Raw genomic sequence first — 23,300 nt, forward strand, 5'->3', positions numbered from 1 at the left:
CCAGTCCTGGAGGGCCGCAGTGTCTGCGGGTTTAACTCCAGTCCTGGAGGGCCACACGGTCTGCAGGTTTAACTCCAGTCCTGGAGGGCCGCAGTGTCTGCGGGTTTAACTCCAGTCCTGGAGGGCCGCAGTGTCTGCAGGTTTAACTCCAGTCCTGGAGGGCTGCAGTGTCTGCAGGTTTAACTCCAGTCCTGGAGGGCTGCAGTGTCTGCTGGTTTAACTCCAGTGATCTGCGGGCTGCAGTTGTAAAGTTTTACTCATGAAGTATACTGTGCAACAGTAACGGCCTTATTTCCACACATTACAGAAAGTGTCCGAATGGAGCTGAACTCTGGGGCTGGAGGAGGGATGCAGAAGGACACACGTGTGAAAGTCAGGGCGAATGTGTACGTCTGACAATGTACGTGCGCGTTCGTAACGGTGCCAGAAGTTTGTATAACCGTGACAGTGATGAAGCCAAGGCCATTCTGCACATTCAGACATCACATTCATTGTTCAAAATATCCCTTCACATGCATTAGACATCTGCGAGCATGAATTTAATTTCATTTATTTCACCTTTATTTAATGCAAAGGTCAACCCTGAGTGACAACCTGAGGAATCAAAGCAGCCAATAAGATTGCAGGTGGATGATGATGCAGAGACAGAGCAGGTTTAATGCCACATAGGCTCTATGTCACATCTGATGCTCAACACAGTGTCCCCATTGCTGTGCTGATGCGCTGGATTTTAATTGGGTCAAGAAAGCAGGGGCCCTACAGCTCTCCACTAAACACAGCTCAATGTTTCGCTGAGACGCCAGTTGGTGGGTATGTGAATGAATGGGCTTTCTGTTTTCTTGTAAATAACATTCCCCTCTTTCATCCATTCTGACAAGACACAGGTCAGATGTTACACATGCAGACACTCTCGCCTGCCACTGAACTCTGTGAAATCAAACAGAAATTCCCGTGGTGTCATTGCACAAGGCTTCCGATGGCGTTTGGGACAGTGAGTTATTCCCCAGGACTGAGTCACCAGACCACCGCCATCCCAGAGCTGCCTGTGGCACACGAGAGGAGTGACCAGTGATCACAGGGAGCCACGTGAGTGTGAGTGTGCCTGCGTGTGTGTGTGTGTGTGCGTGAAGCAACACCCTGAAGCACACGCTGGTCACACACGGACCACGGGTGGACACACAGCCCGCATGGCGCTGGGTTTTTCCCATGATTCATGGCACTCGAGACGCCTTCCTATGATGCCACATTTAAAAACGGCCTCCAGCGATAGGGCTGATCCAATCAGCATCTTTCTGTTCACCGACCCATATTATTAACACTCACCGAGCACTTTACTGGGAACACTTGATTACACTACTTATTCATGCATTATTTAATCAGCCAATTGTGTGTCAGCAGTGCAATGCCTACAATCATGTAGATACGGGTCAGGAGCTTCAGTTAATGTTCACATCAACCATCAGAATGGGGAAATAATTTGATCTAAGTGACTAGGGGGTGGCCTGTAGCGTAGTGGTTAAGGTAAATGACTGGGACACGCAAAGTCGACGGTTCAATTCCCGGTGTAGCCACAATAAGATTCACACAGCCGTTGGGCCCTTGAGCAAGGCCCTTAACCCTGCATTGCTCCAGGGGAGGATTGTCTCTTGCTTAGTCTAATCAACTGCTTGTTGCTCTGGATAAGAGCGTCTGCCAAATGCCAATAATGTAATGTAATGTAATGTGACTTTAACCGTGGAATGAATGATGATGGCAGACAGGGTTTATCTCAAACTACTGATCTCCAGGGATACACACACACTAGTTTGCAAAGAATGGTGCAAAAACCAAAAGAAAATCTAGCGAGCAACAGTTCTGCAGACAGAAATGCCTTGATAATGAGAGATGTCAGAGGAGAACGGCCAGACAGGTCAAAGCTGACAGGAAGGTTGTCGACAGTAATGCAAATAACCACACATTACAACAGTGGTATGTAGAAGAGCATCTCTGAACACAACGCATCCTAACTCTAAGTGGACTGGCTACAGCCGTAGAAGTCTAAAAGTCTAATAAATACCTAATAAAGTATTCAATGAGTGTATATATATTTATTGTGTTATTCCTCCCGGGCATTATGGACTAGCTTACATTACATCCAGCATATTAGCGTGTTTAGGCCAGTACATTCAGTCACAGACCCAGCACACGTGGGGCAGCTCGGCGTAAGAGAGGATAAGCCCCGAGACCCGTAGATTTACGGAGTTCCCCGGTTACCTGCGTTTCTGGCGCGGTGGGCTTGCTACTTTCGAATCATTACTGCGGTGTAAAAGCGCTCCGAAACGCCAGGTTTGGGTAGTCCGGATGCCTCATACCGATCGCCGCCCCCTTCTCAGTCGCAAGGTGAGGTGTTTCGGGATCTCGCGATGTCAGATCAAAACTTCTGTCGTGACGCATTTCGCAGAAACGACGCGTTGTGAAAGTGGGCTACAACAATTACGGCTACCTTTGCGTCGTCTCTCCCGTCAGTAACGTTTCTGACCAAACCACTTCATGTGCAGCCGGAACAAGCTGCATGCAGAATTTCACACCTCCACAAAAAGTAGGCCTGTAAGCAACCTAGCACACAAGATACTGACCGTATCCGCACTCATAACGAATTATTTATGATGAACAATTGGACCATCCTAATGTCACCGACAGTGGTGGCTATTTATTGATCGTTCCCACGATTTTAAAAAAAATCTTACTTAACTGGCATGATGCCAACTCATTATCTTGATTACAAATTGGATACATTCGTGTAATCAGTAGCCTCTAAATGGCAACCGGCAACCGATGTCAAGCGCAAGGGGGGGGCGTGAATGTTTTCGTGCGTCCCATCACGTACTGGCCAGTCGAGGATAGGCAGTCATCTTTGTTCTTGGATTTGGTACACAAATCTGACCGTGCGCTATGATACTGACGACTATTAAATTGTTTTCATATTTAATGAAAAGCTGCCAGACTGTCAATCGCTCTCGAGGGTGCGTGAGCCTGAAGGAATGTCGTGCGCATGCCTTGTGCTTGGCGCCAATTCCTCTTTCATTACAAAAATAAAGAGTGTAATTCGTGAAGGTTAATAACGTCCCTGCACCATTTGTTACATTACATTTAGGAACGAACACTGGATACGCTGTCTACATTTCATTACGCAATACTAATGTATGCAACACTCGAAAATACTTAAGACATTTTGTTTCATTATTTTTTCCAGGACAGTTCCGGAGAATCCAGGACGGGTGGCAACCGTAGTTGCTAATGCTTCGTTTGCTTATATGAAGTTGTATAAATTAATACTATGAAAAGAGCGTGGATAATGCTTCAGATGGTAAATTCATACTGTCATAATAAGAGGATAATGTTCAGCCTACTCCAACACTGGTGTGACGCTAAAGGAGACCGTAACAGACCGCTCGTCCTACACTGAGCCAGTGTCGCTTTGGTTACAGAACCAGAGCCTTGCATCACCGTCACCATCTTTAACCCTTTTATACCAGCACTGGAGGACAGTGACCCACAGATAAACTGCAAAGACCAGCTCATAGCCCAGTGACAGGGTGTAGCGCAACTGAAATCGCAGAACGTCCATGGACTTTCTATTGTCGCACTACGTAGACAGTGGTCGTTGTCCTGAGGAAAATGTATAAACGCACTGCCGTCGCTGAGCGTAAACCAAATATCACTGGTTGTTTGAGTTCGTTCGCTGGATAACTTCATGTTAATTTTCCTTAAAATTTAAAAAAAAAAAAAACAGAACAGGAGATAGACTCTTTATAACCTTTTAAAACCTTTTTACGGAAAATTTATATAATACCGTGGGCTCAAGAATTATTGGCACCCCTCATCAGCAAAGCACAAACAAGTCTTTAAAAAAAAAAAAGAATAATATACAGTTGTGTTCAAAATAATAGCAGTCCAACATGACTTACCAGATCAATCACTGTTTTTGGTAGAAAATATATTACTACATGGCAAATAATTTACCAGTAGGTGTAGTAGAGTCATAGAAAACCAACAGACCCAACATTCATGATACACATGCTCCTGAGTCTGTGTAATTGAATAATTAATTGAAAGAGGCGTGTTCAAAATAATAGCAGTGTGGAGTTCAATTAGTGAGGTCATTCATTCTGTGAAAAAACAGGTGTGAATCAGGTGGCCCTTATTTAAGGATGAAGCCAGCACATGTTTGCATGCATTTCTCTCTGAAAACCTGAGGAAAAATGGGTCGTTCCAGACATTGTTCAAAAGAACAGCGTACTTTGATTAAAACGTTGATTGGAGAGGGAAAAACGTATAAAGAAGTGCAGAAAATAATAGGCTGCTCGGCTAAAATGATCTCCAATGCTTTGAAATGGAAAGCAAAACCAGAGAGACGTGGAAGAAAACGAAAGACTACCATTCGAATGGATCGAAGAATAGCCAGAATGGCAAAGACTCAGCCAATGATCAGCTCCAGGGTGATCAAAGACAGTCTGAAGTTACCGGTGAGTACTGTGACAATTAGAAGACGCCTGTGTGAAGCTAATCTATCGGCAAGAAGCCCCCGCAAAGTCCCACTGTTTAAAAAAAAAAAAAAAAAAAGACGCGTGCTGAAGAGGATACAATTTGCCAAAGAACACATCAACTGGCCTAAAGAGAAATGGAGAAACATTTTGTGGACTGATGAAAGTAAGATTGTTCTTTTTGGGTCCAAGGGACGCAGGCAGTTTGTCAGACGACCACCAAACACTGAATTCAAGCCACAGTACACTCTGAAGACAGTGAAGCATGGTGGTGCAAGCATCATGATATGGGGATGTTTCTCTTACTATGGTGTCGGGCCTATTTATCACATACAAGGGATCATGGATCAGTTTGCCTATATCAAAATACTTGAAGAGGTCATGTTGCCTTATGCCGAAGAGGAAATGCCCTTGAAATGGGTGTTTCAACAAGACAACGACCCCAAACACACCAGTAAGCGAGCAGCATCTTGGTTCCAGACCAACAAAATTAAAGTTATGGAGTGGTCAGCCCAATCCCCGGACCTTAATCCGATTGAAAACTTGTGGGTTGACATCAAAAATGCTGTTTCTGAGGCAAAACCAAGAAATGAAGAGGAACTGTGGAATGTTGTCATCATCCTGGGCTGAAATACCTGTTCATAGGTGCCAGAAGTTGGTCGATTCCATGCAACACAGAGGTGAAGCAGTTCTCAGAAACCGTGGTTATACAACTAAATATTAGTTTAGTGATTCACAGGAATGCTAAATCCTGAAGATTTTTCAGTTTATACAGTAAATGAGTTTCTAAAGAAAAATGCAGACATTGCTATTTTTTTGAACAGCCCAATGTCCACTTTTCTTCATTTTCTGTAAAGTAATTAAAAAATGGACACATTTTTCTTCATGTTTTGATTTAGGATATAATGTGCAGTGTTCCCAATGCATCGAAATAAAAACTATTATAAGGATTTTGAGCTTTACTCACGTTTTTAAACACACTGCTATTATTTTGAACACAACTGTAATTATAGAGAAAGGCAATACACCAACATGTGCCAAATACTGTACTTTATTAATGTTTCAATGGAAACAACCAAAATCATAACAATCATTTAATAATAAATTAACAAAATCAAGGTTTCAGAATTATCGGCACCCTTCACCTAGTACTTAGTGCAACCACCTCTGGCAAGGATAACAGCATGGAGTCTCTTCCTGTAATTTTTAAGATTAAGGAACACATTTGGAGGGATTTTGGACCATTCCTCTTTGCATATCCTTTCAAGATCCTTCACGTTCTTGGGTTTGTGCTTATCAACTGACCTCTTCAACTCAGCCCACAGGTTTTCGATTGGATTGAGGTTTGGTGACTGAGATGGCCATTGCAGAATGTTGATTTTGTTGTCACGGAACCATTTCTGTGTGGATCTTGAGGTGTGTTTCGGGTCATTGTCTTGTTGGAAAGTCCACCTACGACCAAGTCCCAGACTTCTGGCAGAGGGAACCAGATTTTCAGCCAAAATTGCCTGATACTTGCGGGAATTCATTATGCCATCAATCCTAACCAGTGCCCCTGGACCTGAATTAAAACAGCCCCAAAACATGACTGACCCACCACCATATTTCACTGTGGGTATGAGGTGCTTTCTCCTTGTATGCATTTCTGTTCCTACGCCAAACATACTGATGCTGTATCTGACCAAAATGTTCAATTTTGGTCTCATCTGACCAGAGAACCATGTTCCAGTCATAATGTAAATGACGTTTGGCAAACTCCAAGCGCTTTCTTCTGTGTCTTGTGGTCAGAAAAGGCTTTCTGGCAATCCTTCCAATGAGGCTGTGGTTATGGAAGTGGCATCTGATGGTGCTTTTTGAAACCTGGTGACCCCAAATTGTCACCAAGACCTGCAATTCGTTCACTGTGATCCTTGGGGATTTTGTTGCTTCTCTCACCATTCTCCTCAGTATCCTGGGGGGCAAGATGCAGTTGCATCCTCTACCCATGAGATTTTCAACAGTTCCATATCTTTTGAACTTTTTTATAATTGCTCTGACAGTGCTCAGTGGTATATTCAATCGTTTGTAAATTTTCTTGTAGCCATTACCACGTTTATGAAGGTCTACGACCATCTGCCTCTTTTGAACTACCAAATATTTTGTTTTCTTCATGGTGTTGGATGACAGGGATATTGCATGCGTGTTACCTCATTTTTATACCCTAGTGAAACAGGAAGTGATATAATCACCCAATACAGTTCCTTAACACATAGATAAACTTAAATAAGTAGAATTTAATACCTGGTTTAATTTTGGTAGGTGTTATTTACAATAATCTTTAAGGGTGCCAATAATTGTGAAACATTGATTTGGAGGAAATTGATTTTTAATTAAACCAGTAAAGGATTTTTGTTGGTTCCATTGAAACATTAATATAGCACAGTATTTATCACATGTTGGTATTTCGAGTTTGTCTATGAATATATTGTTTCGAATTTTTTCGAGTATTGTTTGTTCATTTTCTGTCAGGGGTGCCAATAATTTTTGAGCCCACTGTATGTACTATTAGTATAATCGTATCGTATTCGCAAAACCTGGAAGTAGTCAACCGTGGCCATTTTGTTGAAATGGAAAAAACGTATACTGACTATAGCCAGTCATTGAATGACCAGTCTAGAATTTTTTTCCGGCAACAGCCTACTAATACACATGGCAAATATATCCCATGATATGTAAAGACACAGCCATGTGCTTCAAACTATTGTACAGATCTAACGTTAGACATAACGTAAATGGTCCGGGATTAAAAATGCATAATTTATGCCATAAATTATCTGTAAGGGGGATGCGGTCACGATTTTGTGGACATGGATATTATTTTTAGCTAGAGGTAAGGTAGTACATTTAGTCCATGTCGCTTCTGGTGGTGATTCTTGTTATTTAGTTAATCGCTTTTAAGCGTGTTCACTAGCCAGCTCACTGCGGCCGCTGCGCCACTCAGTCACTGGACTATAGACATGAACAGAGCACAGATATTCAATTCCGTTCTTAAAGCATGCTTGCTTTACTGGCATTTTGCAGGCGACAGCAGTCAGATGTCATTCTTGGATCGAGCCATTGAAAAAAGAAAAGGATCGGTCAACATTTTAACTGAGTTCATAGGCTGGAACGGTCTCAGCAATGAGCTGATCGAAGCACGCGTCTGAACCTGAGCTCCAGGCCTAAAGGCAATGTTACAGCAACATACAGCTGGCTCTGCCACTCTCCTTCCCCCTCCTCCTTTAATCTATTTTCCTCTTCTCTCTCTGTACTGTTTATAAGAAGGAAGCTGGCAGAACTGGGGGCTGAACACGGACAGACATCCCAGCTTTCATACGCTATTGAAGGGCTGCTTATGAACACAACCCAGCTCATTCATCTACCGAACACATTTTAAACTTCGGCCAAATATAAACATTAAAAACATTCTGCATTATGACAGCAGTAACTAGCGTGCTATCAGTGGATAGTTTTGTTAAAAAGCCACAATCATCATACTCTCCCTTGAAGTCTCAACATGGTACGAAAATAAAAATATTAATGACATTTATCAAAACTATCAACGCTCTGCTTCAGACTGTAATCTTTAAATCTGCTTTTTATGCCCTTTTCTATCTTCAAGGAGTGGTTGATTTGTAAAAAAAAAAAAAAAAAATTTCATAATAAAAAGAAATGCTGCTTTAAAAAATTAAATCAGTAATGAAAAATAAACATGATCATCTGTAGGTTTCTGAAAGTCCATGCGATCTAATTCTCAATTTCATTTTGCCAAAGGTGTCTGCTCCCATTGCAGTGGTGAGTGCGTACGCGCACGCCCTGTGTGGGTCTCAGTGAACACACACACAGCGGTGAGTGTGCGTGCACGCCCGTACGGTGGGTCTGCACACACACACGGCACTCAACCCTCAGGGGGCCGGAGTCTCTGTGTCATGCGTTTGCGTCATAGCCTTCTTCCTCCTCTTCATCAGCAGCGGATTGGAGGAATTCTCAATGGCCTTGATTTGGATTTGATCGTAGTTCACTCTCATGGTGGCGAGGGCACTGGTCATTTCCTCCTGCACACGCACAGGGACAGAGGGAAACCGTTAAGTGTTAGAAATGGCCCAAAGGCAAGCTCATACTGAGAAGCCAAGCATCTGTTCTCCTCCACATTTACTTCGCTATTTTATTGATATTTTATTAGTACATAAAGAAAAATTAACATCAAGGTCGAATTACACGAGGGTAAACAGATTACACTGAGCGCGGGGTAGCATACATTTCCTTGGGTCCGTTCTTCTTTGTAGCCAAAACAGAATTGAACTTCAATATCTCACCCGTTTCAAGACCAATGTCAATACCATTTTGCAGGTCTACAACTATAGCCTACACACTAAAAAATGTTGGGTTGTGCCAGTAAACACATGGCCGGGTTGACATGCCGGGTTATAATTCTGGGTTGTTTGAGTTCGTTCGCTGGGTAACTTCATGTTAATTTTCCTTTAAAAAACCAGAACAGGAGATAGACTCTTTATAACCTTTTAAACCCTTTTACGGTAAATTAATATAATATGAACTACTATTAGTATTATCGTATCGTATTCGCAAAACCTGGAAGTAGTAAACGTATATTGACTATAGCCAGTCATTGAATGGCCAGTCTATACATTTTTTTCCGGCAACAGCCAACTAATACACATGGCAAATATATCCCATGATATGTAAAGACACAGCCATGTGCTTCAAGCTATGGTACAGATCTAACGTTAGACATATTTATGCCATAAATTAACTAGGGACGGGGGATGCGGTAAAGATTTTGTGGACATGGATATTATTTTTAGCTAGAGGTAAGGTAGTACATTTAGTCGATGTTGCTTCTGGTGGTGATTCTTGTTATTTAGTTAATCGCTTTTAAGCGTGTACTTACGCTGGGTACTTAGCTGAGCGCAGCACGGTGACATTTTTGGACGATTTCAAGCCATCTGCTGTATTTTTGTTTTTAAGTTGCTTGCGGTAGATTTTCTCGATTGCTGTAATGTTAATGTAGCTGGCTAGCTCGTGATCTTACTTGTTTTGTCCTGCAGATTTTTCAGGTCAGATTACCTGATTATCCTTTATGACTAGCCATTCTTCGCCTACGTTTAACCACCCAATGCCTCCATTTCTGGTCATCCTTGTTAATGTGACGAAATTTCCACAATTGGACCGTCCTAATGCCGCCAGCAGTGTGTCTGTATTCATTTATAAAAAAAAAATACAAAATCGGAGTTAACTGGCATGGTTCGTGTACATTCGTGTACATTCGATGGCAACCTGCAACCAATGTCCAACCTCCTACAAATAGTATTCGATTGACGTAAACGACATGACGGCCGCCATCTTGTTAACTATCACGAAGGACCAGAAGCGGAGCCATTGAGTGGTTAAACGAGACGAGACATGAGAAATATCAAAGAACGTCCAGTCCACACCAAAGTGCCAAGGAAATAAATAACGTTAATGTTTCCATAACAACAACCCCACGTGCTTGACGTTTGTTTTATCTAGCTAACATTCACGTTGTATTGTCTTTCCTTGCGCTACAATGTTAGCCTAGCGACTGCGTTCCATTTTGGTTCCATTTTAGCTAGCCATTTTGGTTAACGTGAGCTACCACATTGTCTTTGCAAAGTTATAGGTTAGCGAACTAGTTCCCCATCACCCTCTCACCTTCACTTCCTCCCAGGTGTCCTTCTCTTCCTTTAGCACACGGCTGGTGTGCAGGGGGGTTTGAGGGACCTCCATCGACTGCTGCAGACACACACACACACACACACACACACACACACACACACACAGACACACACACACACACACACACACACAGTCAGATCAACAGACAGGGGGGTTAGAACAGCACAAATCCATTAAAATAAGGCTACTTGTTCAGCAAAATTTACCAACCAAATGTGCCCAATTTAAAAGGCCCCAAGCCATAACATACACGCTTATTGAACAGCCTCATTCAAGATGGTTCCACAGAGCTTAGCTTAGCTTGTGCTATGCCAGTAAAGCCATGCACACCTGACCAATCGGATGAAGAGTTGAGACAGTGTTACGACCCCCTGCCTCCCTGCCTGTTTGTCTCTCGCCCCTGCCTGTAGGTATGACGTCGTGTGTCTGTTCTGGCAGGGGCTGGAGGGGGGGCGTGGCAGGGAGGGAAATTGGCTTCACTGGTGACACCTGTGACCAGTGAAGCTAATTGTTTCAGTATTGGATAAAAGGGTTCAGGAGAGCTCAAGTAGTTGTTGAGCTCTTCCCCCACAGAGACACCCGTGAGGTTTGTGCCTTTTGTTATGTTGTACACCTTACAACATTCCACTCCTATACTTTCCACTCATGCACTCACTCACATTACTGATTTGCTGATCTCCACACCCCATTGTTTTATTATGTTGATTAGGTCCCGTTTGCTTTTGTTATAATAAATAAGTAAAAAGTGACGAGGGGGGCCATGATAACAGTAAGGGGGCAGTAAGGGGTAGTTAGTTAAGGCACAGTAAGGGGTAAATAGAGCAGTGAAGGTGTAATAAGGGGCAGGTACAGCCTCTCTGCAGAGCTGAAGGTGAAATGACGTGGTAAGGTAGGTGCAGTTGCCTGCGGCAGGACTCACGTTGATCCAGGGGTGGTTCATAAACTCGGTGATGGTCATCCGCTGCGTGGGCTCTGTTTTCAGCAGGGTGCGGATCAGTTGCTGGGCTGGAGGGGCAAGGAGCATTACATTTTTACATAATTACATTATTGGCATTTGGCAGACGCTCTTATCCAGAGCGACGTACAGTTTATTAAGACTAAGCAGGAGACAATCCTCCCCTGGAGCAATGCAGGGTTAAGGGCCTTGCTCAAGGGCCCAACAGCTGTGCGGATCTTATTGTGGCTACAGTGGGATTCGAACCACCAACCTTGCATGTCCCAGTCATTTACCTTAACCACTACGCTACAGGCCGCCCTGTCCAGCGTTAGAGGATCAGCTGCTGGGCTGGGCAGCGTTAGAGGATCAGCTGCTGGGCAGCGTTAGTGGATCAGCTGCTGGGCTGGGCAGGGTTAGAGGATCAGCTGCTGGGCAGCGTTAGAGGATCAGCTGCTGGGCTGGGCAGGGTTAGAGGATCAGCTGCTGGGCTGGGCAGGGTTAGAGGATCAGCTGCTGGGCAGCGTTAGTGGATCAGCTGCTGGGCAGCGTTAGAGGATCAGCTGCTGGGCTGGGCAGGGTTAGAGGATCAGCTGCTGGGCAGCGTTAGTGGATCAGCTGCTGGGCTGGGCAGGGTTAGAGGATCAGCTGCTGGGCAGCGTTAGTGGATCAGCTGCTGGGCAGCGTTAGTGGATCAGCTGCTGGGCTGGGCAGGGTTAGAGGATCAGCTGCTGGGCAGGGTTAGAGGATCAGCTGCTGGGCAGGGTTAGTGGATCAGCTGCTGGGCAGGGTTAGTGGATCAGCTGCTGGGCAGGGTTAGAGGATCAGCTGCTGGGCTGGGCAGCGTTAGAGGATCAGCTGCTCGGCTGGGCAGCGTTAGAGGATCAGCTGCTGGGCAGCGTTAGTGGATCAGCTGCTGGGCTGGGCAGGGTTAGAGGATCAGCTGCTGGGCAGCGTTAGTGGATCAGCTGCTGGGCAGCGTTAGTGGATCAGCTGCTGGGCTTGGCAGGGTTAGAGGATCAGCTGCTGGGCAGGGTTAGTGGATCAGCTGCTGGGCAGGGTTAGTGGATCAGCTGCTGGGCAGGGTTAGTGGATCAGCTGCTGGGCAGGGTTAGAGGATCAGCTGCTGGGCTGGGCAGCGTTAGAGGATCAGCTGCTGGGCTGGGCAGCGTTAGAGGATCAGCTGCTGGGCTGGGCAGGGTTAGAGGATCAGCTGCTGGGCTGGGCAGGGTCAGAGGATCAGCTGCTGGGCTGGGCAGCGTTAGAGGATCAGCTGCTGGGCTGGGCAGCGTTAGAGGATCAGCTGCTGGGCTGGGCAGGGTTAGAGGATCAGCTGCTGGGCTGGGCAGCGTTAGAGGATCAGCTGCTGGGCAGCGTTAGAGGATCAGCTGCTGGGCAGCGTTAGAGGATCAGCTGCTGGGCAGCGTTAGAGGATCAGCTGCTGGGCTGGGCAGGGTTAGAGGATCAGCTGCTGGGCTGGGCCACTGCTGCTCCAGCACAGGTGCAGGACTGGGACCCAGAAGGTTGTTGGTTCAAACCCCAGGGAAGCCATGTTAAGTTACACCAGCTCTACGGCACACATTACCATGGTGACAAATACCACCCCACAGTCACCAAAAAAAAGCACACACCACTTAGTTCTAATCGTCATGAGCAATATATTCACATGTACAGCTATATGTGCAGCACTCCACGCACTGTTGGAAATATTAAGTTGAAATGTAATAAAATCATATCAAAATGTTGGAAATATTAAGTTGAAATGTAATGCATCATATACCTGTATGGTAATATGTACCTAATATGCACTCATCTGAAAAGCCATATTAATGTGAGAATCAATGTAAACAATGTGATTGGTAGCCACAAATGTGAAATCAATATATGCACTCATGATCGGTAAAATGCACTTAGATCCGGATAAAGGTGATAAATAAACATGCACAGACAATATACAGTTGTGTTCAAAATAATAGCAGTGTGTTTAAAAACGTGAGTAAAGCTCAAAATCCTTATAATAGTTTTTATTTCGATGCATTGGGAACACTGCACATTATATCCTAAATCAAAACATGAAGAAAAATGTGTCCATTTTTGAATTACTTTACAGAAAATGAAGAAAAATGAATATTGGGCTGTTCAAATAGAAAGCAATGTCTGCATTTTTCTTTACAAACTCAAATATTTACTGTATAAACTGAAAAATCTTCAGGATTTAGCATTCCTGTGAATCACTAAACTAATATTTAGTTGTATAACCACGGTTTCTGAGAACAGCTTCACCTCTGTGTTGCATGGAATCGACCAACTTCTGGCACCTATGAACAGGTATTTCAGCCCAGGATGATGACAACATTCCACAATTCCTCTGCATTTCTTGGTTTTGCCTCAGAAACAGCATTTTTGATGTCACCCCACAAGTTTTCAATCGGATTAAGGTCCGGGGATTGGGCTGACCACTCCATAACTTTAATTTTGTTGATCTGGAACCAAGATGCTGCTCGCTTACTGGTGTGTTTGGGGTCGTTGTCTTGTTGAAACACCCATTTCAAGGGCATTTCCTCTTTGGCCTAAGGCAACATGACCTCTTCAAGTATTTTGATATAGGCAAACTGATCCATGATCCCTTGTATGCGATAAATAGGCCCGACACCATAGTAAGAGAAACATCCCCATATCATGATGCTTGCACCACCATGCTTCACTGTCTTCAGAGTGTACTGTGGCTTGAATTCAGTGTTTGGTGGTCGTCTGACAAACTGCCTGCGTCCCTTGGACCCAAAAAGAACAATCTTACTTTCATCAGTCCACAAAATGTTTCTCCATTTCTCTTTAGGCCAGTTGATGTGTTCTTTGGCAAATTGTATCCTCTTCAGCACGTGTCTTTTTTTTTTAACAGTGGGACTTTGCAGGGGCTTCTTGCCGATAGATTAGCTTCACACAGGCGTCTTCTAATTGTCACAGTACTCACCGGTAACTTCAGACTGTCTTTGATCACCCTGGAGCTGATCATTGGCTGAGTCTTTGCCATTCTGGCTATTCTTCGATCCATTGGAATGGTAGTCTTTCGTTTCCTTCCACGTCTCTCTGGTTTTGCTTTCCATTTCAAAGCATTGGAGATCATTTGAGCCAAGCAGCCTATTATTTTCTGCAATTCTTTATCCGTTTGTCCCTCTCCAACCAACGTTTTAATCAAAGTACGCTGTTCTTTTGAACAATGTCTGGAACGACCCATTTTTCCTCAGGTTTTCAGAGAGAAATGCATGCAAACATGTGCTGGCTTCATCCTTAAATAAGGGCCACCTGATTCACACCTGTTTTTTCACAGAATGAATGACCTCACTAATTGAACTCCACACTGCTATTACTTTGAACACGCCTCTTTCAATTAATTATTCAATTACACAGACTCAGGAGCATGTGTATCATGAATGTTGGGTCTGTTGGTTTTCTATGACTCTACTACACCTACTGGTAAATTATTTGCCATGTAGTAATATATTTTCTACCAAAAACAGTGATTGATCTGGTAAGTCATGTTGGACTGTTATTATTTTGAACACAACTGTATACCCATGGAGAGATGTGTGAAAGTATATTGTTGTATCGAGCCACACTGTTAGGTATTCACTGAGTATTATTTCTACCGTCTGTATACACTTAAGAAAAAGTCCACTAGAGGTCCCCCAAGGGTGGGCCATCCAGACAGTAAGGATTTGAGGTATTGGAACTCTTCCAGGGCCTGCAGGAAACGGTTGTGGGAACACACATTTTTAGAACCTCACATACCACCAGACTAAGCACAACTGGTGCCAAACCAATCAGAGTTGACTATCCTTATCACGTGTCAGGAAGTCATTGTGGGGCGCGGTGAAAAGACACCTGCTGGAAAGTGTATAAAAGCCTCTCCGTAACTGAACGATGTTGGGTCACTGCAGAGACACCACGGCTTTATGATCACTGTTACTGAACGATGTTGGGTCACTGCAGAGACACCACGGCTTTATGATCACTGTTACTGAACGATGTTGGGTCACTGCAGAGACACCACGGCTTTATGATCACTGTTACTGAACGATGTTGGGTCACTCTGCAGAGACACCACGGCTTTATGATCACTGTTACTGAACGATGTTGGGTCACTGCAGAGACACCACGGCTTTATGATCACTGTGACTGAACGATGTTGGGTCACTCTGCAGAGACACCACGGCTTTATGATCACTGTTACTGAACGATGTTGGGTCACTCTGCAGAGACACCACGGCTTTATGATCACTGTTACTGAACGATGTTGGGTCACTCTGCAGAGACACCACGGCTTTATGATCACTGTTACTGAACGATGTTGGGTCACTCTGCAGAGACACCACGGCTTTATGATCACTGTTACTGAACGATGTTGGGTCACTCTGCAGAGACACCACGGCTTTATGATCACTGTTACTGAACGATGTTGGGTCACTGCAGAGACACCACGGCTTTATGATCACTGTTACTGAACGATGTTGGGTCACTGCAGAGACACCACGGCTTTATGATCACTGTTACTGAACGATGTTGGGTCACTCTGCAGAGACACCACGGCTTTATGATCACTGTTAGAGAATAAAATCAGATATTCTGGAAGATTCTGCCTCATCCTCGTTATTGAAAAACTTTAAAGAAATTCTACACAAAGTCTGGGAATCTTTTTTCGATTGGAAAAGCACAACAGCATCAGCCTTGTGCCTACTCTGCTTAAGGACCCATCGCTCCCGCCGAAAATGAAACCACCGTTTACCTTGATCGGAGACATCGGACCACTCCGGGTTGGGAAACTCGTACTGGCCCTTGCGGATCCTCTTCTTCATCCCAGGGGATATGGCCAGGCCGTGGTTGGAGTAGAAGGGGGGGTACCCACACAGCCTGTGGGGGGGGGCACAGAGAACAGCTACTGAAGGGTTGAACCACATGTTCCAATATAACATAAAAGGTGTGATGCGGCCCCCCACAGCACTGAAAGGGTGAAGCGAAAATGGAACAGGGGGACTTACAGGATGTACATGATGACTCCCAGAGACCACATGTCACATGACTTGTCATATTTCTCTGGACCCAGAACCTCAGGAGCTGAGGAGAGGAGGGTTGGGTTAGGGGTGTAAATGACACACAGCCGCCATTTAACCACCGTGCCGCTTAGAAGTGGCCGTGTCTCCTTACCCACGTAGTACGGAGTGTAGCAAGGTGTTGCTAAGGAGTTGTGTGTTGTGGTTTCTTTGGCGAACCCAAAGTCTGTCAGTTTGAGGACTGCGCCGGGTCGCTTTGAGGTATACAGGAGGTTCTCTGGCTGAAAGGCCAAACAAATAAAAACATGAAATTAAGCAGGATGGCACCGTACAGGTAGCACCAGACCTGGAGGCTCCCAGACACTCACTCACACTCTCACACTCTCTCACACTCACACACAAATACACACTTACACACCCACTCTCTCACACACTCTCTCACACACTCTCTCACACACTCTCTCACACACACTCTCACACACACTCTCACACACACTCTCACACACACTCTCACACACTCTCACACACTCTCACACACTCTCACACACTCTCACACACTCTCACACACTCTCACACACACACACACACACACACACACACACACACACACAAATGCACACACACACAGACACACACAAATACACACACACACAGACACACACAAATACACACACACTCGCACACATGCACACATACACTCACACACACACACAAATAGACACGCACAGACACACGCACAGACACACGCACAGACACACACACACAGACACACGCACAGACACACACACAGAGAGACACACACACACACACACACACAGAGAGACACACACACACACAGAGACACAGAGACACACACACACACACACACACAGACACAGAGACACACACACACACACACACACAGAGACACAGAGACACACACACACACACACACAGAGACACAGAGACACACACACACACACACACACACACACAGAGACACACACACACACACACACACAGCGGAGGCGCCCCGCCCCCCGGCAGTGTCCGGCCCCCTACCTTCACGTCCCTGTGGGCGATGTTAATGGCATGCAGAAACTGGATGGCCTCTCCAATACTCTTCATGATGTCAGAGGCCTCTGGGCGAGAAAAGCACAATGTTAATTTTCCCTCCTTTTCATGAAACCACGATCATCCACCAAGCCACACCTGTCTCTGACACGCCATACTGGGGCCCAATGTAATTGTGATGAAGTCAGACATGTAGTTCCGCACTGTGTGGAGGGGTGTGTGTGTGTGTGTGTGCGTGCGTGCGTGCGTGCATGTATGTAGGTGTGTGTGGAATGTACAGTCAGGTCCATAAATATTGGGACATTGACACAATTCTCCTCTTTTTGGCTCTATACACCACCACAATGGATTTGAAATGAAACGAACAAGATGTGCTTTAACTGCAGACTTTCCGCTTTAATTTGAGGGTATTTACATCCAAATCAGGTGAACAGTGTAGGAATTACAACAGTTATATGTGCCTTCTACTTTTTAAGGGACCAAAAGTAATGGGACAATTGGCTGCTCAGCTGTTCCATGGCCAGGTGTGTGTTATTCCCTCATTATCTCATTTACAAGGAGCAGATAAAAGGTCTAGAGTTCATTTCAAGTGTGCTATTTGCATTTGGAATCTGTTGCTGTCAACTCTCAATATGAGATCCAAAGAGCTGTCACTATCAGTGAAGCAAGCCATCATTAGGCTGAAAAATCAAAACAAACCCATCAGAGAGATGGCAAAAACATTAGGTGCGGCCAAATCAACTGTTTGGAACATTCTTAAAAAGAAAGAACGCACCGGTGAGCTCAGCAACACCAAAAGACCCGGAAGACCACGGAAAACAATTCTTTCCCTGGTGAAGAAAAACCCCTTCACAACAGTTGGCCAGATCAAGAACACTCTCCAGGAGGTAGGTGTATGTGTGTCAAAGTCAACAATCAAGAGAAGACTTCACCAGAGTGATTACAGAGGGTTCACCACAAGATGTAAACCATTGGTGAGCCTCAAAAACAGGAAGACCAGATTAGAGTTTGCCAAACATCTAAAAAAGCCTTTACAGGTCTGGAACAACATCCTATGGACAGATGAGACAAAGATCAACTTGTACCAGAATGATGGGAAGAGAAGAGTGGAGAAGGAAAGGAACTGCTAATGATCCAAAACATACCACCTCATCAGTGAAGCATGGTGGTGGTAGTGTCATTGCGTGGGCATGTATGGCTGCCAATGGAACTGGTTCCCTTGTATTTATTGATGATGTGACTGCTGACAAAAGCAGCAGGATGAATTCTGAAGTGTTTCGGGCAATATTATCTACTCATATTCAGCCAAATGCTTCAGAACTCATACGGCGGTTTGCAGTGCAGATGGACAATGACACAAAGCATACTGCGAAAGCAACGAAAGACTTTTTTAAGGCTAAGAAGTGGAATGTTATGCAATGGCCAAGTCAATCACCTGATCTGAATCCGATTGAACATGCATTTCACTTGCAAAGGATTTGCAACCAAGTATTAAAAAGTGAAAGATTTATGATTGTTAGTTTGTCCCATTACTTTTGGTCCCTTTAAAAGTGGGCGGCACATATACAAACTGTTGTAATTCCTACACTGTTCACCTGATTTGGATGTAAATACCCTCAAATTAAAGGTGAAAGTCTGCAGTTAAAGCACATCTTGTTCGTTTCATTTCAAATCCATTGTGGTGGTGTATAGAACCAAAAAGAGGAGAATTGTGTCAATGTCCCAATATTTATGGACCTGACTGTATGTAGGTGTGTGTGGAATGGGTGTGTGTATGTGTGTGTATGCGTGTGTGTTTGTGTGGGTGTGTGTGTGTGTGTGGAGTGGGTGTGTATGTGTGTGTGTGTGTGTGTGTGTGGAGTGGGTGTGTATGTGTGTGCGTGGGTGTGTGTGTGTGTGTGTGTGTGTGTGGAGTGGGTGTGTGCATGTGTGTGTTTGTGTGGGTGTGTGTGTGTGTGTGTGTGTGGAGTGGGTGTGTATGTGTGTATGTGTGTGCGTGGGTGTGTGTGTGTGTTTGTGTGGGTGTGTGTGTGTGTGTGTGTGTGTGTGTGTGTATGTGTGTGTGTGTGTGTGTGTGTGGAGTGGGTGTGTATGTGTGTGCGTGGGTGTGTGTGTGTGTGTGTGTGTGTGGAGTGGGTGTGTGCATGCGTTTGTGTGAGTATGTGTGGCAGTGTGCCACTGTAACACTACCTCTCTCAGTGAAGGCCTGGTCACCCCGATCTTGGATGCGGCTGAACAGTTCTCCTCCATCCATACTGTACAAACACACAGGCACGGATCATCAGCACAAACACACAGGCACGGATCATCAGCACAAACACACAGGCACGGGTGTTTAATGACTCTGGAGCAAGAAGTGCTATAGGTATATCCTTTTAAAAAAAGTTACAGGAAGTGGATTCAACCTGGACATCTTGGCATTGACAGAGATGGCACACTCCAAAGAGCCATCGTTAAAGAAACAAATTCAAAAAAAGGTTACTTTTTTCATTATAAAGCTACACACATAATTAAATATTTAACCAAGATACATTAAATCTGCATGCTACAAAATGCCAATCCCTACTAGTATGTTATTTTGGTGCGGATTTGTTGTCTGCAGAAAAACTTGCAGTACAAGCCTGAAACAAGAGCAGTGCAGCGTCACTACTTCAGACCAGCGCCGCCAGAACAGAGTTCTCTAAATGTTTACTTTAGCTGCCATTTCCTGCGCTTTTCACACCCAGTCTATCAAGGAACTAATTGTTTTCATATTCTGACAATCGCAGTGGAATCAGCTTATGAGGTGTAGGAACACCCAGCACGCAGCCATGAGGAATGGAATTAATTTTATGCAGATGCCGTTTAAACACTCAAGATACAGAAGTCTGTTTAGAAAACGTTAAGGCAAGCATGAAGTGTAATTAAATTACATTACATTATTGGCATTTGGCAGACGCTCTTATCCAGAGCGACATACAGTTGATTAGACCATGCAGGAGACAATCCTCCCCTGGAGCAATGCAGGGTTAAGGGCCTTGCTCAAGGGCCCAACAGCTGTGCGGATCTTATTGTGGCTACACTGGGATTAGAACCACCGACCTTGCGTGTCCCAGTCATTTACCTTAACCACTACGCTACAGGCCACTCCTATTGATTTTGATTTTGAAATAAAGGTTTGGTCCTTCAAGGACCTCAAAGTCCATGAGTAGAAATGTTTTTGCAGGTTAAAAATGCTGCTTCGTCCGTGCGGACACAGGCCAAACGAGGGGAGCAGGGCCCCGGGCCCCAGGGGCAGACTGGGGGGGCAGAGCTCTCTCCGCTCCCCCTGCTACGGCTCCTTAACATCTCAGACCACGCTTTATGATTTCACAGAGAGCAGGACCACACACTGATCTGCACAAGGTTCTGCTGAGTAAGAAGACACAGTAAATGCAGAGCGAAGCGTTAAGCTTGGTCTTCACAGAAAGACGATATTCCCACACACAGAGGGAGCTGGGAACCGGGAGGAAAGTGGTGAGTGTGAATTTGGTTTCTCTTCAGAGCTCCGAATTCACCGAAAAGCGCCTCGCAGAGTGCAGAGCACAGACCCGCTCCCCTCCCCCAGGCCTGTAATGACTTCCTGTGATTTCCTGAGAAGGCGAAACTGTCGGATGCACAGTGGCTGCAGTTGTCTGGTTAGCTGCTTTTCTTATAAACCTGCCTGTTGAGAGAAACTCTGAGTTGGGGTGAGCTGCAGGGGCCCCTCATTCATCCTCATCCCCAGATGAGTCACCAGGGCACGCTGCGCTAACCTCACCACCTCCCCTCTGTCTGACTCACCAGGGCACCACGCCTGCCTCTCTGCTCACACCCTGAGCCTGGGTCACCCCCGCCCGCCCGCCCGCCCGCCCGCCCGCCCGACACTCTCTCACACACACACAGACACTCTCTCTCACTCACACACACACAGACACTCTCTCACACACACTCACACACACACACAGACACTCTCTCACACACACTCACACACACACACACACACACACACACACACACACACACACACACACACACAGACACTCTCTCATACACACTCACACACACACAGACACTCTCTCACAGACACTCACACACACACACAGACACTCTCTCACAGACACTCTCTCTCACACACACACACACACACACACACACACAGACACTCTCTCATACACACTCACACACACACAGACACTCTCTCATACACACTCACACACACACACACACACACACACACACACACACACACACACACACAGACACTCTCTCACACACACACACACACACAGACACTCTCTCACACACACACACACAGGACCTGAATGCTGGTCAACGGTCACACCGGCCCTTGATCAAGGCCCTGAAGCCTGCATTGCCCCTCAGGGGACTGTTTGTACTGTAGCACATACACCTGTACAGAACGTATGTGGCTTGCTTGTTAAGGACAGAATAAGTACGGTACCGTAGTGAAAACAGGACGCAGTTGCACGTGACTGCAGACTGGGGGGGGGGGGGGGGGGGTGTCAGAGACAGCAAGAGAGTCTGATACAGAATTAAAATCAGTAATACACACAGAAACAGCGTTCACACAGAGCGAGAGAGCGAGAGAGCGAGAGAGCATTCGGTATTGGGTATGAGTGCTTGGCGTCTTGGGGAGGGCCCAGAGGAAACCACACTCTTCACCACTTTCGATTTCACTCACCATCTGCATCAGATACAGCAGCTACAGGCAAGCTCATGCGCCAAGTGCGCGCTACACAATAACAGCCAACTGCGCTGCAAAAACCAATTCATCATCAATACATCATTCATCATTCAGGGGATCAGCTCATGTTACTAAGTGAAGAAAGGCATAAATAAAGCACATAAATAAAGAGCTGAAGCAGGGAGTGTGTGAGAGAGCTGAAGCAGGGAGTGTGAGAGAGAGCTGAAGCAGTGAGAGTGTGAGAGAGAGCTGAAGCAGGGAGTGTGTGAGAGAGAGCTGAAGCAGTGAGAGTGTGAGAGAGAGCTGAAGCAGTGAGTGTGTGAGAGAGAGCTGAAGCAGTGAGAGTGTGAGAGAGAGCTGAAGCAGGGAGTGTGTGAGAGAGAGCTGAAGCAGTGAGAGTGTGAGAGAGAGCTGAAGCAGTGAGAGTGTGAGAGAGAGCTGAAGCAGTGAGAGTGTGAGAGCTGAAGCAGGGAGTGTGTGAGAGAGCTGAAGCAGTGAGTGTGAGAGAGAGCTGAAGCAGTGAGTGTGTGAGAGAGAGCTGAAGCAGTGAGTGTGAGAGAGAGCTGAAGCAGTGAGTGAGTGTGAGAGAGCTGAAGCAGGGAGTGTGAGAGAGAGAGCTGAAGCAGTGAGTGTGAGAGAGAGCTGAAGCAGGGAGTGTGAGAGAGCTGAAGCAGTGTGTGAGAGAGAGCTGAAGCAGTGTGTGAGAGAGAGCTGAAGCAGGGAGTGTGAGAGAGAGCTGAAGCAGTGTGTGTGAGAGAGAGCTGAAGCAGTGTGTGTGAGAGAGAGCTGAAGCAGTGAGTGAGAGAGAGAGCTGAAGCAGTGAGAGTGTGAGAGAGCTGAAGCAGTGTGTGTGAGAGAGCTGAAGCAGTGAGTGAGAGAGAGAGAGCTGAAGCAGTGTGTGAGAGAGAGCTGAAGCAGTGAGTGTGTGAGAGAGAGCTGAAGCAGTGAGTGTGAGAGAGAGCTGAAGCAGGGAGTGTGAGAGAGAGCTGAAGCAGTGTGTGAGAGAGAGCTGAAGCAGTGTGTGTGAGAGAGAGCTGAAGCAGTGAGTGTGTGAGAGAGAGCTGAAGCAGTGAGTGTGAGAGAGAGCTGAAGCAGGGAGTGTGAGAGAGAGCTGAAGCAGTGTGTGAGAGAGAGCTGAAGCAGTGTGTGAGAGAGAGAGCTGAAGCAGTGAGTGTGAGAGAGCTGAAGCAGTGAGTGTGAGAGAGAGAGCTGAAGCAGTGAGTGAGAGAGAGCTGAAGCAGTGAGTGAGAGAGAGCTGAAGCAGTGAGTGTGAGAGAGCTGAAGCAGTGAGTGTGAGAGAGAGA

At 45.7% G+C, this 23,300-nt stretch overlaps 1 protein-coding gene across 3 annotated transcripts in view; it reads right to left on the reverse strand.

Moving 5' to 3' along the window:
* Window positions 1-7,542: 7,542 nt before the first annotated feature.
* Window positions 7,543-23,300, reverse strand: part of mapkapk2a (MAPK activated protein kinase 2a) — a 36,882-nt gene continuing 21,124 nt past the window's right edge. For 2 of the 3 annotated variants that reach the window (XM_061218674.1, XM_061218676.1), the window contains exons 3-10: window positions 19,482-19,546; window positions 17,280-17,359; window positions 16,393-16,519; window positions 16,227-16,302; window positions 15,974-16,098; window positions 11,176-11,261; window positions 10,233-10,313; window positions 7,543-8,596 (exon numbers count right to left, since the gene is read on the reverse strand). In XM_061218674.1, coding sequence (XP_061074658.1) covers window positions 8,447-8,596; window positions 10,233-10,313; window positions 11,176-11,261; window positions 15,974-16,098; window positions 16,227-16,302; window positions 16,393-16,519; window positions 17,280-17,359; window positions 19,482-19,546 — 790 coding nt within the window. In that variant the 3' untranslated portion in view covers window positions 7,543-8,446. The remainder of the gene's footprint in view (window positions 8,597-10,232; window positions 10,314-11,175; window positions 11,262-15,973; window positions 16,099-16,226; window positions 16,303-16,392; window positions 16,520-17,279; window positions 17,360-19,481; window positions 19,547-23,300) is intronic. The other variant, XM_061218675.1, reaches the window with a different exon arrangement.

The sequence above is a fragment of the Conger conger genome, chromosome 14 (genome assembly GCF_963514075.1).
Source record: "Conger conger chromosome 14, fConCon1.1, whole genome shotgun sequence".
Lineage (NCBI taxonomy): Eukaryota > Metazoa > Chordata > Actinopteri > Anguilliformes > Congridae > Conger > Conger conger.